The sequence below is a fragment of the Martes martes genome (genome assembly GCF_963455335.1).
Source record: "Martes martes genome assembly, chromosome: 4".
NCBI classification, from domain to species: Eukaryota; Metazoa; Chordata; class Mammalia; order Carnivora; family Mustelidae; genus Martes; species Martes martes.
In genome coordinates this window covers 130,609,322-130,625,853 of record NC_137891.1, presented here as the reverse complement: position 1 = coordinate 130,625,853, position 16,532 = coordinate 130,609,322, and the positions used below count along the sequence as shown (strand labels likewise).

Here is a 16,532-nt window from a genome sequence, read left to right as displayed (position 1 = left end):
TAAGGCAAGGGAAACAAAAGCAAAAATAAACTCAGGACTAAATCTTCTACACAGCAAAGGAAACCATCAACAAAACTAAAAGACAATCTGCTGAATGGGAGGAGATATTTGCAAGTGACATATCCAGTAAAGGTTCATATCCAAAATATATAAAGAACTTATAAAACTCAACACCCAAAAAACAAATAATCCAATTAAAAATGGGCAGAAGATATGAAGAGACATTTCTCCAAAGAAGATATACAGATGGCCAACAGACACATGAAAAGATGCTCAACATCACTTATCACCAGGGAAATGCAAATCAAAATGACAATGAAATATCACCTCAAACCTGTCAAAATGGCTAAAATCAAAAACACAAGAAACAAGTGTTGGTGAAAATGTGGAGAAAAAAGAACCCTCATGCACTATTGGTGGGAGTGCAAACTTGTACAGCCACTGTGGAAAACAGCATGAAGGTTCCTCAAAAAATTAAAATTAAAATTACCATGTGATCCAGTAATCGCACTACTGGGTATTTACCCAAAGAGTACAAAAGCACTAATCTAAAAACATGTATGCACCCCTATGTTTACTATAGCAATATTCACAATAGCCACATTATGAAAACAACCCATGTATCTATTGATAAATGAATGGATAAAGTAAAAGTGGTGTGTATATAAACACCACACACACACATACACACACACACACACACACACACACACACAATTACTCAGCCATAAAAAAGAATGAAATCTTGCCATCTACAACAACATGGATGGATCTAAAGGGCATAGTGCTAAGTGAAATAAGTCAGGCAGAGAAAGACAAATATATAGGATTTCACTGGTATGTAGAATCTAAGAAACAAAACAAAGAAAAAAAGGGACAAATCAAGAAACAAACTCTAACTATAGAGAACAAACTGACTGATGGTTACCAGAGGGGAGTTGAAGAGATTGGTGAAATAAATAAAGGGGGTTAAGAGTACACTTATGATAAGCACTGAGTAGTTTGTAGAATGGTTGAGTCATTATGTTGTGTACCTGAAACTGACTTAACACTGTTATGTTAATTATACTGGAATTAACGTTTTTTAAAAAATTAAAAATTGTACCTCCCTTGCACTGTTTCATCTATATCAGAGGTACCATTACTTTAAAAGATAATAGCATTAATCATAACAATTTTCTAAATTTAGGCAATATATGATATTTCAACTCTGTACATAAAGTTTCAAGCAGTTTAAATGAACAGTTTTTAAGCATGGTGCAAAGTATTTGGGTGTGGGGAGATATTTCTCATGGCTGGAAATAAACATATGACAGGACTAATCATTTGTACTTTCAGGCACTCTCAGAGGAACTTTATGTATTGCCCAGTTCCTTTCTGTTTTCCCTTTCCATAGATGAATCCAGATATACTTTTCTGATTCTAATTTCCACAATCTATTTATGTATTTATCAACTGAGCAAACAATGTTTTGAGCACCCAACATATGCCAAACACTCTGTTACATACTAGAGATAGAGAATGTACAGTACATCTGGAGATAGAGATAATTATACAGACAACTGTAATATAGCATGGTAAGTGTTCATGATAATGACAGTATGTTATGAACATTGTCGGAGCAAATATCCCAGCCATTTGCCCTAAGCAAGTTGGTAGCAATTGGAAGATTATAAGTTGTTGAATGAAATTAGATTTATATTTTTGAAAGATTACTATGTGTATGCTGTTGCAAATGTTACTAGAAGGGAACAGGAATCAAAAAAGAAAAAAAAAAAGAGTATGTTTCCCATGGAATCATATAATTCAGAGAGCACAAGTTATAACAACAATAATGAGAATATTTTAAATACAGCAGTTAATAAGAATGTGTTATGCTTTATATTCATAATTTTAAATTCCCACAAGCAAAGAGTGAAATAAGTCCTGCTTTTAGCCCCTGCTCTTTCCCATTCAGCATATGAGGAAAGTTGGGCTCAGAGCAGTTAAGTAATGGGCCTAATGGAACAGCATTTTAAAGAGAAAAATAATTCAAATCAGTCTGCCTTGAACCACTGTGTCACTTATTATTACTGATGTCTCTTTCCACAAAGCTCATTCAAATTCTGTTCACTCATGCTAAATGTTCAGAAATTACTTCCATGCATAAGGTTTTTATCTCATGTTACATGAGTATTAGAGGAAATCTTGATTCTAAAAGAGAAAAACTCAGTATCGGGGGCATAAACTAAAGACAAGTCCCGTTAATTAGATGTTTATTTCATGTAAAATGCATACTAAATTTAAATGGAACATATGAGATAGAAATAATATTTTAAGTATATATATACCTGTCAGTAACTGTGTGAAACTTTCCCACATCTTTTATTCCAAATCATTTTATGTGCCCTAATTTGTGAGCCCACTCTCTCTTGCACTTTGACCTTAATTTGAAAATTAAGGGACCTCTTCCTCAGAAATTGCAGGTACTATATTTTGGTCAGATTTGCTACTTGTCCCTCATACTTATTTCTCTTTATCAGGGCTATTTCAATCTGTGATTTAGCACATGCAGGATAATTCAGAACATTTTCTCAGCCTAACCACATAATGTTAAATATCATTTCGGTGAAACCTCTTAAATCTTGCTTTCTCAGGGAATGCCCATTGCCCAACTTTAGATCTACTTAATCCTACCTATATTTCAGGGCCAATTATCATTTCTGTCTTCTGAACTCTGCCATTTTGCAGTAAAGAATACACTATATGAGAATATTCATTTATTTTTTTCATATGTTTGATGTTTGGCAAAACTAATACAAATAAGTTTATGGCAGAGTATCCTACCTTATCTCCCCAATTACAATGCTGAGAGATTCTTGCAAGAAAAGTTTTCCTCTATTTGCAAATGCCAGCCATTGGAAAGGAATACAGGAAACAAAAAGAGAGGAAAAGACAACTAACCAAAAAATAGATTGATGTGGCAGCAGATATTTCTGCAGAATTATCTTCACCCCCCCCAAAATATGTAATCTTCACATATTTCATGATTTGTATTTCTATTGTATCCCTTTATATATATATATATAGCTTATATTCCTAATACATCCCATTAAATGAGAGAAATTCAAATTTTTCACTGATATTTTTAAGCTTAATAAAAGAAAACTATCTACATCAATGATTAATAAGAGCTTTATTGATTGGCTATTTAGATGGCAAATTTAAAATAAAAAATAAAAGTATCAATTTATATTACACTAAATACTATAATATTGCCACAAAGTATGTGGTATTTTCCCTAAAACTCTTTCAAACACTCTAGAAAATACCATTTTGGTAGAGAATACAAAAATGTGTATTATTAGAAAATTGCCTTTTCATCAGATTTTATATTATTTTAATATTCAAATAGTAAAGAAAACATACCTCGTGTTTTTCCGAACTAAGAAACCACGTATCCATCTTTGAACAATCAAAACTGGAGAATTATGAGCCAGAATTTCATTAATTTTTGAGATAATATGCTTGATATTATTTATTTCATCATCATAGGTTGATCCCTGTATAATGAAAATGTATTTAATATTTGTATTTCATGAAAATATTTCCAAGGGACATTTTAAAATTGCTAGTCTAATAATATAAGCTATTAAAATGTTCACAAGTATCTTATAGGCATAATAGTTATATAATAAATACATTTCCTTTTTTTAATATTTTTATTTATTTATTTGACAGATATCACAAGTAGGCAGAGAGGCAGGCAGAGAGAGAGAGAGAGGAGGAAGCAGGCTCCCTGTTGAGCAGAGAGCCCAATGTGGGGCTCGATCCCAGGACCCTGGGATCATGACCTGACCTGAAGGCAGAGGCTTTAACCCACTGAGCCACCTAGGCGCCCCGATAAATACATTTTCATAACTATTTTATTAGATCATAATACCAAGAGTTAATAGCACAAAATGATTTAAATTTTCTACACAAAATGCAAGACCCATGATGATAAATTTCTTCATTTAGACTCTTTTCCCAATCTGATAACATAAATATAAAATTTTGACCATAGTTGATCTTTAAAAGGTGGTGGCATGAATAGGTATTCAATGAAACTCTAAAAGTATTCTGTGGTTTCCCATAGGAAACTGACATATGTTGGATTCACAGAATAATTTACAGTAGTTCAAAATTTGTTGCAGCTTAACTAGAATGTTGGACACTTTATCAGGATACAGCTCATTCCCATGGGGAGAAATATTTTGTAGTAGCTTTAAAGAAATTATCTCTAAGATCTGTTCCTGCAAAATTTTAGATTTGGGATCATACAGACTCCCTACAACCCACTGATCATTTGATTGGTTAGAAATAACGCTACTTTACTTACATTTTGAATGTAAGGATTATACATTAAAAACCTAAAATTTATATTGTTTGTAAATCACCCACCCTGAAAATTACCAACCCACCACTTCATGTCCTCTTTCTGCCTATACACTCAATCAGCTATGTACACCCCGGAAAAGAAATCACAAAGCCTTGCAAATTAGTACTACTTTAGATTTATATTTACAAAAATGCATTACTAATTAACAAAAGCTTTACATGGCCCTGGCTTGCTTCCATTCCAATAAGAGCTACTGCAATTGTTCAGTACTGTTCTCTACACTCTTTTTAAGTGTTTTTCCTAGAACTCCCTAAACATCTCTTCACAGAGGAAACAGGGCCATAAATTGAACTCCATCAATCAAATCTCTTCCATTCGCTACATTTAACTGTATTCCCATTTAACTATATTCCTATCTATTCTGAATAGAAATGCCTTCTATTCAATCTTAAAACAAGAAATATTTCCCTTCCTGTCCAAGATAGGCACTCCATTGCTGTTAAGTCCCATCTCTCTCTGTTTCACTATTATCTTTTACTGTCACTATCCTTCTACCTATTAATATGATGTAGCCTTTCCCATCTTTAAAATGCACCCATATAAATGATCACGCTTATCCCAACCCTCCATCCTTTGTATTTAACTTTCATTAAGAGCCCAGATTCTTGATATAGAATTCTGTATTTGCTGTCCCTACTTCCCCTTTCCTATATCTCCATCCACTGGATTTTACCCCTACCAATGTATCTGATACTTTTACATTGGATATTCCTCCCTCAACTACTTCCCTTGGCTTCCGTAAACCACTCCTCCTAGCTTTCCTGTAACTCTGGTTTACTTCTGGTCCTTTTTTTCCTAAGGTTTTATTTATTTACTTGACAGAGAGAGACACAGCGAGAGGGAACACAGCAGAGAGAGAGGAAGAAGCAGGCTCCCTGCCAAGCAGAGAGCCCGATGCGGGGCTTGATCCCAGGACCGTCAGATCATGACCTGAGCAGAAGGCAGACGCTTAAGGACTGAGCCACCCAGGCACCCCACTTCTAGTCTTTTTAAATACCTATCATACCTGCCTAATGCCACATTTAAAGGATTTTCTCTATTTGTCTATTTTCAATTTGAACACACTCTCCAGATGATTGTACCTAATTCATAGCTTCAATACTTTCCTATGAGCTGAAGATTCCCAGATTTCTAGCTTTAGGCCTGAACTGTCTATTAAGCTAAGGAATAGTATGATCAAACTGATACCCAGTTAAATTCAGCTTTCCCAAATATGAATCTTGCTTCTTAAACTGCTTTCTCAGATGCTCCTAGTAAATGGTACTAGTGCGCACAGTTACTTAACTCAGAAACCCTGGGACCATCCTAAGCTTTCTCTCTCTCTCTTTTTTTTATGCTTCCTTATACCCAAATATTGGTAGATCCTATCTATTCAATATCCTAGTATCTGTCTGACTTCTCCCTTTTCTTCTAATCTCTGCCATTGTTTTATTGCAGGTCTTTATCACTTCCTTAATTTGTTAAAAATGTCCTTATATCTGACATAATCCCTATTCCCCAACTCCCTTTGAATCATAATATACACTATTGCTAGAGTGAACTTCCCAAAATGCAAATCTGATCATATGGCATCCCTGCTTAATATATTTTACGGGTACATCACCGAGAGATCAATTATACATTTCTCGATTTAGAACACAAAATTCTTGATCTAGCCCCTTTTTACCTCAATTTCATCTCCCTTCGCCCTACACAAGCCACTTTCCACAACGGTAATATCCAGCAACTTATACCCCTGAAAACTATCTGATAATTAAACCTCAACGCTTTTTACAGATGCCATTGAGTTTCTTGTCTGCCGTTCTCAATTATTTATCTCACTATCTTGGGCTTTTGGAGATTCAATTCTTTCCTCCAAGAAGCCTTTCTTGACGTTGATCTGAGTTCAATACCCTTCTATAATATTATCCTTGCAGCACTCATTTGTCATACCTGACAATTTTGAGTTTTACCTGAGCCCTCTGATCCTAGGAAATGGGAAAGGTTAAGAAATCTCCTTACCCCTTCGTTTCAGAAAATGGAAGTATGCTTCCTCCATATTACTTAGATAGTACCCATCAATGCCCCTCTAGTTTACCGATGACAAGGACCTGACACAGATTCTCTAAATTTCCATTTGCCTTTTAATGATTAAACTATTTTGTCCCCACTGGTCAATCAGAACAAAATGCTTATTAACCAAACTTTGGTTAAGATCTTCCCCCACCCCCTCCCCAGGCCCCTGAACTTAGGCCCACTTTTAGCCAGAGCCACCATATAACCCTCCTTTAATGGCCCCTCCTAAGATAGGCAACTCGAAAGATAAAATATTCCCTGATTTATGGTCAGATCATGCCACTCCCCTTCAACCTACTGACCCACACCAGTCCTTTCCAGTCTTATTTACTCTTCCAAGAAAAAAACTTTTGACTAACCTTAATGATGTTTGAAGATTGCTGATCAATTAGAACATTCCCACTATTGCAATAGCCCCTTTCCTTCCCTTGCAATAATCTTTTTGAATAAAGTCTCTCCTAAGTCTTCATTTGTCTTTTATTTGACAAGTTTATATTATGACACAATTATTTGTCTATATTTCCCACTTGCAACATAAACTCATTAATTTTAACAAATCGTTCTTTATCCTGTATCTCTAGGACTAAGTTAACTACTGGTCTGTAATGGGCATTCAATTACTAGTTGACTATTAAATCACTAAGTAATAGTAACTTATACATTGTGATATTTGGTCTCTAAGTTTGATTTGGCATTATCAACCTATTTTTGTAATTCAACTCTTACTTGGCTACGGTGACATCACATCATATTCCTATTTTTTCTACCTTTTAAGTGTTTATTTTTCAGTCTGTTTTGTTGGTGCCTTTTCTTTTTCAAACTACTTAACTATTTAAATATTGGTATAATTTAGGCTTTCTTTCTTTTTCATCTCTGCTAATTTTCCTCAAATGATCACCTTCTTTGCTACATCTTACTATCTCATATATGCTGATTATCCATGTAGTTACATCTTTTATTAGGAATTACCTCTTTATAATTCTATAAAATAAAATTCCAATTCTATTTCTCTACTTACATGTCAAAAACTGAAATGACTGAAGTGCCTGAGTGGTGTAATCAGTTAAGCATCTGACTCTTGGTTTCAGGTCAGGTCATGTTCTCAGGGTTGTGAGATCAAGCCCTACAGTCCAGCTCCACGCTTAATGCAGAGTCAGCTTAGCTCTCTCTCCCTCTGCCCCTCCCCTTCATGCTCTCTCTAAAATAAACAAATAAATCTTACAAAAAGGAGGGGGGCACCTGGGTGATTCAGTCCATTGAGCCTCTGACTGTTGGTTTTGGCTCAGGTCCTAATCTGTGTTGAAATCCAACCCTGCATTTGGCTCTGCACTCAGCATGGAGTCTGCTTGAGATTCTCTCTTTCTCTCTCCCTCTAAACCTTCCCCTTGCTCATGCTCTCAAAATAAATAAAGAAAATCTTAAAAAGCAAACAAACAATTATCTCATACTGCATTACAGATGTAGTCACTAACACTATTCTTCACCTTGTCGTCTAATAAATCCACATTCCTTTCCCCATTCCTTTTACCATCCCATAAATTCACTGATTTGTATCAAACAAATATATCTTCAATCTTTTCCCTATAAACCATACCATCTACCAATTAACAAATCAGTTGTTATAAACCAGGGACCATCCCTCACTAATTTCTTTATATTTAGTTTCCCTCCACTCCAAAATTACAGAATATATGATGATTTTTCTAATATGAAAATTGGATGATGCTAAATTGTTAAATATTTCCCCAGGATCTTACAAGATAAAACCTTGTCTCCCTAGTATCACACATAATATCCTTTGCCATAATAATCCTATTTTTGTCTCCAGCATCATTTGACATGCCCAACCATGTATTCTAAACTATAACACTAAATTACTTCTTGTCATGATTGTGCCAAGCTCTAGCACTACCTCTGTGCCTTTGCAAATGCTTTTCACTCTGCCTCACATGCTATACACTTGCCAACACCTCAATTTGCGTAATGATTTATATTAAAAAGTCTCATCTGAAGTATACTTTTCTTTTTCCTTCTTCTATGACCAGAAAGCTGAACTTCAAAGATTTTTTAAAGAAAATATATGTAGTTCTTTCACAGATTTTGCTCCATACTGAGATCCATGGCATATGGGGGGAGGGGGGGGAGAGATTTATTTGGCTATTGTTTCTCCTTAATTTGCTTTATTTTCTCTACTGAAATCCCTATTCATGTATTCTAGATGTCCTGGAACTCACTTCCATGTTTTATATTTGTTTTCTCATCATTTACATGTATATATTTTCAATTTGTTTAAGCCATCTGTCAAAGGCCAGCTTTCTCATATTGAGCTTTCTATTACCTTTCCAACTACTCCAGTTAAGTTATGTGGCTGAGACTAAGCTCTTTTCTGAAGTTCCTAACTGCCCTATCACAAAGGAGTCCTGCCTCATACCAGTTTGCTCTTCACTGTTACCCTGCCTTTACTAGGGTTTTTTTAAAAACAAAACCACAGACCTAAGATAGTCACTGATGGCAGGCCAAGTCATCAAACTGGGGCTTAATACTTAACCTATACTTCCAACCTCCACCAGAAATGTAGACTTAACCAGTCAGGAATTTTCTGGTCAACACCAATGAGGTAATCTGTCACATGGGTCTTCTTCATAACCCAGAGAGTGATGAGGTAAATCTCCCTAATAGGACCCCCTGCCTGCTCTTCTCCCTAGGAAAGGTGAATTTGCCTGGAACAATCCTTTTTTTATTTTTTATTTTTTATTTTTCTTAGTAACTTCTTTGCCCCACCCTACTTCCTATAAAAACCTTCTATTTTGTACAACTTCTCCTTGGAGCTCCTGTCTACTTGCTAAAAAGATGCTGATTTAAGAGTCACTTAATGAAGCCAATTAGATCTATAAAAATACTCAGTTGAATTTTACTTTTGAATTTTATTTTATTTAGTTGAACTTTATTCTTTAACAAGACTTTCCATGAAATTTATTCTATGACTTATAACAATGGTCCTATATGCCACTGTTCCACTATCACCCTTGACAAATAAAAGGCTTTGTAGAATCTCCTCTCCTTCATGTTGTTTGCTTATACACATCAGGGAATAATGGCATAAAGCCAGGCAGAGCCAGTTTCTGCCTTTGACTCAAAGCCATCTTCACTGTACCTGAAAAGCAATCTTCACTATGATTAAAAGTACTTTTATGAAATAATCTTTTATTTAAATGTTACCCTTTATTGGTTTCTAGAATAGATGTGATTTCCTCCAATCCTTATGTTTCTTCATTCATTGCATTTGGGCTCATCGTGTGTGTGTGTGGGGGGGGGGGGGGGAAGATAGCAAAATATGCCACCCCAAAATATCACTGTAAGAGTTCAAGATGTGCCTCCCCAAAATGTACCCCTATGGTATACGGATTATTTTGAGTAGTAGGCACTTAAAAAACAGCAAAGTCAGGGAGAGGCTAATACTAAACCTCCCTTATCTATCCTAAATACAGATCCTTCACAAGCCATTCAAATGCCAAAAATCCACGCCCTGGGAGCTTCAACAACAATGGAGATAGACTTTTATCACAAAGGAGGAGGTTAGTAGGAGATAAGAGTAGGAGAGGGTTAGCAGGGAAGATCTTTGTCACAAACTCATCATTCTTCTAAGACCCATTTATCTTTCCTAAAAATCATTTCCTTTCTCATAAGAGTTCTACATCCTCCCTCTTCTTTCCCTGTTAATGCTACATAAGCATGAATTGTAAGCTATCTCAGGGAGCTACTTATTTTTCCCTTGGCTATCTCCCATGTATAAATGAGCAATATAAATGTTAGTAAACTTCTGTTTGTTTTTCTCTTGTTAATTTGGATTTTATTAAAAGGTCTCAGCCAAGAATTCAAGATAGTAGGGGGGAAATTATTTTTCCTCCCCCGTAGTAGCTTAGGACCACAGAGGTTGAGTGCATAGGTAAGAAGTGAGGGAAGAATATGGAAGGGAACTTAGATGACTAGGCTTAAAAGTGATCCTGGTCAAATGCTATAGTTGTCACCAGCAGAGAACCATTAAGCTCATACTGCAGTTTACAGCAATGAGTCCCGCTTACTGCCAAAGCATGAATAATTCCTCCTCTTTAAAGACAGAAACAGAATAATCACCAGTTGTGGGCAAGGTTATTGCCCTTGCCAGAGTACAAGTAACCTCTAGACAATAAGCTTTCTGATGTCCTAAAACAATTATCTTGTAAAATGCCAATAAAGATATTACTGCAAACTTGTACAAATGCCATAAAGTGTTTTATATCTGAGGACAAATGGACATATACTGTTTGTAAGGGAAAGTAATGCATTTCCTCCACTAGAGGAGTGATGACTGGAGAAAAACTGCCTGGGTTTAAATCCCAGTTCTACTACTTACTAGCTATGTGATCTAGGTAAGTAACCTATCTGTCCTCTGTTCATCATCTGTAAAATAGAGATAACAATGGTAATACCTCATTGGGTTGTGAAGGAATATTTGTAAAGCACTTAGAACAGAGGCTCAAACATTAAACATCCAAACAATGTTATCTGCCAACAGTTTTATATTCATACTTAAAATGATATATAGTTTTAGAGTTAACAAAGCATTTCTATATACCTTATCTGATACACAAAAAAATTAGTCTAAAGGAATTTACTAAGCAATTTATCCAAACTAATGCAGTGCAAAATTATGAAATCAATAAATAAAGTAAAAAGATAATTAGTACTAATATTTTAAATCCAATAAAGGGAATTAAAGTATTACAGTAAAAGTGTGGCAAAGAACAACATATGCTTACGCATAAAAAAACTTCAACAATCAAGACAACAGATGGTATGATAGTGAAATATCTATACTCAACAGCTTGCTATTGTAACCCTGGGATGAAAATGTGGCTGTTGCTAACCCTAGTATAAACCATAATGAAGCATTTCCAAAAAATAGTGAGGACTTTCATAATATGACTCACAGGGAAGAGAGTACTTGGTGTTCTAACAAGAAGAGTAGTTTAAAAAACAAATTCTAAAATTATATTCTATTCAGAATGTACATAATTATGCAAAAAAGATCCCCAATTATTTTGATATTCTAAATACATTCATACTTATTTAAATTTGTTTTTTTATCCTATTATAATGTTTTTATTTCTGCTATATGTATCTGGTCTGTCTTTTTCTATTCCACTTGTGATTTTTCCAATCAGAATTTCCTAATTTGGCACATATTTCCCAACATATTTGAAAAATGTAAATTGTACTAATCCCATATGTATTTATCTCGAATAAAGCACACCCACAGTTTTTACCTTTTCATACTATCAGAAACAACATTAATGATGCACTCGCTTTAATAATCACATGAAACAGTAGAAATCTATGTGAAACTCCCTAAAATAAGATTTTGTATTACTTTAAATCAGTATTTCCTAGGATTACTTGGTAAACAATTTGGGAATATTCTGTCATCTATTTTCAAGTTAAAAAAAAAATTCACCTGAGTCAAGTACCATTAAATAAAATAAAAATAAAATTTAGAATCATAATAATATAACAGCACAGAAATGTCAGGAAAGAAGAAAAGCAAATACAAGAAAAAAAAAATACCCTACTCAAATTTTGATGACTCATAAATATTATCATCTTAAAAATATTCACTTTCTTGAAAATAGAGCTAACCCTATGACTTAGCAATTGCACTACTGGGTATTTACCCTAAAGATACAAATGTAGTGATCCGAAGGGGCACGTGAGCCTGAATGTTTATAGCAGCAATTTCCACAATAGCCAAACTATGGAAAGAACACAGAGGTCCATCAACAGATGAATGGATAACGAAGATGTGGTATATATACACAATGGAATACTATGCAGCCATCAAAAGAAATGAAATCTTGCCATTTGCGATGACGTGGATGGAACTAGAGGGTATTATGCTTTGTGAAATAAGTCAATCGGAGAAAGACAACTATCATATGATCTCCCTGATATGAGGAAGTTGAGAAGCAACTTGGGAGGTTTGGGGGGTAGGAAAAGAATAAATGAAACAAATTGGATCAGGAGGGAGACAAACTATAAGAGACTCAATCTCACAAAACAAACAGGGTTGCGGGGGGAGTGGGTAGGGAGAGGGTGGTTGGGTTATGGACATTGGGGAGGGTATGTGCTATGGTGAGTGCTGTGAAGTGTGTAAACCTGGAGATTCACAGACCTGTACCCCTGGGGCTAATAGTGCATTATATGTTAATTAAAAAAAATTTCACTCTCAAATACTTTCCCAACTCTGTAACTTTCTTTCATTTACTGCACAGGGTCTTTTACAGAGAGATAAAAAGTTTTAATTTTGATGAAGTTCAGTTTATCATTTTTTTCCTTTTAAAGATTATGCTTTTGTTGTCAGGTCTAAGAATGTTTTTCCTACACCTTTCATCCCTAAAATCTCTATTTTTTTTTTTCTTTCTAAAAGTTTTATAGTCTTAAGTTGTACATTTAACTCCATGATTCATTTTGAGTTAATTTTTGTATGGGGTGTGGAACTTGGGTTGAGGCTTATTGTGTGTGTGTGTGTGTGTGTGTGTGTGTGTATGCCCAATTACTCTAGCCACATATATGAAAAGATTGTATTTACTCCATCAAACTACTTATATCTTTGTCAAAATTCAGTTGAACATAATTTGTGGACCTATTTTTAGGTTTTCTAATCTGTTCCCTTGATCTATGTCTCACTAATACCACACAGTGTTGATTACTGTAGCTAACTAAATATCAAAATCAAGTAAATAGATTCCTATCACTTAACTGTTTTTCAAAGTTGTTTTAGTCATTCTAATTCCTTTACTTTTCCATAAAAAGTTTAGAATGCTCTTGTTTATATCTACAGAAAATTCTGCAAGGTTTTGATAGGAATTGCATTAACCCTATATATCATTTTGGAGAGAATTTAAATACTATGCTGAATATTCTAATTCATGAATATGCTATGTCTCACCATTCATTTAGATCTTTTTTCATAAGTGTTTTATAGCATTCAGCATACAAGTTCTATACAAGTATTGTTAGACATACCTAAGTATTTCATCTTTTTGAGTGATTATAAATGAGAGTATATTTTTAATTTTGGTGTCCAAGGGTAGTATATAGAAATGTGATTAATTTTTGCATGTTTACCTAACATACTGTGGCCTTACTAAGCTCACTTTTTACTTCTAAGAGATTTTTTGGTGGATTCTTTGGGATTACCTACAAAGGTCATCATTTTATCTGCAAATAGTTTTATTTCTTCTTTTTCATCTGTATTTTATTTCCTTTTTTCAGTTAATTGTACTAGCTAGACTTCCCAGCACTATGATGACATGAGAAGAGATGGTGGGCACCCTTGCTTCATTCCCACTCTTGGGGAGAAAATATTCACTCTTTTACCACTAAGCATGATGTTAGCTGTTAGGTTTTATTTCATGTTTTTATAAACAAGAGTAAGTTCTCCATACCTATTTTTCTGAGGTGTTTTGTTTTGTTTTGATCATGAGTGGATGCTGAACTTGGCCAAACTTGGCCAAATGTTTTTTCTCCATTAAGTGATATACGATATTTGATATATGTTTTCTGTAGTCTTTTTTTCTCCTTTTTTTTTTTTTTAGTTTTCAGCGTAACAGTATTCATTGTTTTTGCACCACACCCAGTGCTCCATGCAATACGTGCCCTCCCTAATACCCCCCACCTGGTTTACCCAACCTCCCACACACCTCCCCCCACCCCGCCACCCCCGCCCCGGCCCCTTCAAAACCCTCAGGTTGTTTTTCAGAGTCCATAGTCTTTCATGGTTCACCTCCCCTTCCAATTTCTCTCAACTCCCATCTCCTCTCCATCTCCCTATGTCCTCCATGTTATTTGTTATGCTCCACAAATAAGTGAAACCATATGATAATTGACTCTCTCTGCTTGACTTATTTCACTCAGCATAATCTCTTCCAGTTCTATAGTCTTTTGATATGGTAAATTACATTAATTGATTTTCAAATATTGAGCAAGCTTTGTATCCCTGGGCTAAGAACCACTTGCTCATGGTATACAGTTATTTTCATATACTGCTGAATTCTACTTGCTAACATTTTGTTAAGGATTTTTATGCTTATATTCATGAAGGATACTGGTCTGTTCTTCTTTTTGGTACTGTCTTTGGTTTTGTTATCAAGGTAACATTAACTTTATAAAATAAACGGTGAAATGTTTCTTTTAATTTTCTAGAAGAAACAGAATAAAATTTTATATGTTTGGGAGAATTCTCCAATGCAATTATCTGGGACTGGAGATTTCTTTTTTTGGAGTTTAAAGTTATAAACTCAATTTCCTTCATAAAGGACTAGTCAAAATTATCTTTTGATAATTTTGATTATCAAAATGAGTTTTGTTGAGTTTTGTTGTTGTTGTTGTTGTTGTCTGCATGAAGTGGTCCATTCATCTAAATTGTTAAATTTATGTGTAGTGTTTTTGTAGTATTCTCTTCTTTTGATGTCTACAAGGTCTGTAGTGATATCCTTGTTTTGTTCCCGACATTGGTAGTTTGTGTCTTTTCTCTTTTCTTCTCCATCAGTCTTGCTAGAGGTTTGTCAATTTTATTGATCTTTTCAAAGAACCAGATTTATGCTTTACTAATTTTATTATTTTTGTTTTTTTTTTTATTTCATGGACATCTATCTTTATCATTTCCTTCTTTCTGCTTACTTTGGGTTTATTTTGCTCTTGTTTTTCTAGGTTCTTATGAAGGGAATCTCAGACTGTTGAGTTGAGGATTTTCCTTTGTTCCTATATATGCATTTAATACTAAAAATTTCCCTCTCAGCATTGCTTTAGCTGTGTCCCACAAATTTTGGTAGCTTGTATCTTAATTTTAATACATTTTTTCACTTGATACTATATCTTTGATCTATTTATTTATTAGACATTCTATAAATGTCAGATTTTGTTGGTTGATAGGGTTATAGAGTTTTTTCAATATATAGTAGTAATTATTGAGAAAGGAATTTTGATGTCTCCAAATATAATCATGTATTTATTTCTCATTTCAGTTTTATCAATCTTTGCTTCACATATTGTAGGACTCTTGCTTGGTGCATCCACATTTAAGATTACATGTCTTCTTAGTGGTTTGAACCTTTTATCATTATATGTCCCTCTCTGCCTCAGATAATTTTTTTTTTTGCTCTGAAGTTTACCCTACTGATGTTAAGATAGCTAGTTGGTCCTCTTTTCCTTGATTAGTTTTGGTATGACAAATCTTTGTCCATCCTTTTATTTTCAACATCCCTGTACCATTGTATTTGAAGTTTCACGTAGACAACATAAACTTGAGTCATATTTTTATTGTTTTTTTATTAACATATAATGAATTATTTGCCCCAGGGTTACAGGTCTGTGAATTATCAAGCTTATACATTTCATAGCACTCACCATAGCACATACCCTCCCCAACGTCCATAACCCAGCCACCCTATCCCTACCCTCCCACCCCCTAACCAATCCTGTTTGTTTCATGAGATTAAGAGTCTCTTATGGTTTGTCTCCCTCCCGATCCCATCTTGTTTTATTTTTTCCTTCCCTATCTCCACAACCCCCTACCCTGCCTCTCAAATTCCTCGTATCAGAGAGATCATATGATAATTGTCTTTCTCTGATTTGAGTCATATTTTTAAATCTACTTGGCCAGTATCTTTCAATTGGTACATTTGGGCCATTTAAGTTTAATATAAATTTTAATGTAATTACTGATAGAATAGGACTTTAGTCTCCCATTTTCTATTATGTTTTCTATTTATTTTCTCTGCTTTTGTTTTCTTATTCTTACTTTCCTACTAAAGAATTTGAGAACTTCATTTATATTGATCTATAGTGTTTTTTGTGCATTCTTTTTTTAGAACTCTCATATACACACACACACACTCACAAAAGATGTCACCAATTTACTTATCCAAATTAAGTGTAGAACTCTTACCATTCTTTACAGCTGTCTTTTTAAGAATTTTCTTAAGTATTTCTCATACATACATTTAGAACATCAGACAGT

General features: G+C 34.4%; 1 protein-coding gene across 1 annotated transcript in view; it reads right to left on the bottom strand.

Annotated features, from left to right (window-relative positions):
* LRRIQ3 (leucine rich repeats and IQ motif containing 3) overlaps positions 1-16,532 on the bottom strand; it is a gene marked incomplete at both ends in the record, with an annotated part of 165,997 nt that overhangs the window by 130,861 nt on the left and 18,604 nt on the right. Inside the window, one exon of the mRNA XM_080801812.1 lies at positions 3,409-3,542. Within this exon, the coding sequence (XP_080657938.1) occupies positions 3,409-3,542 (134 nt within the window). The remainder of the gene's footprint in view (positions 1-3,408; positions 3,543-16,532) is intronic.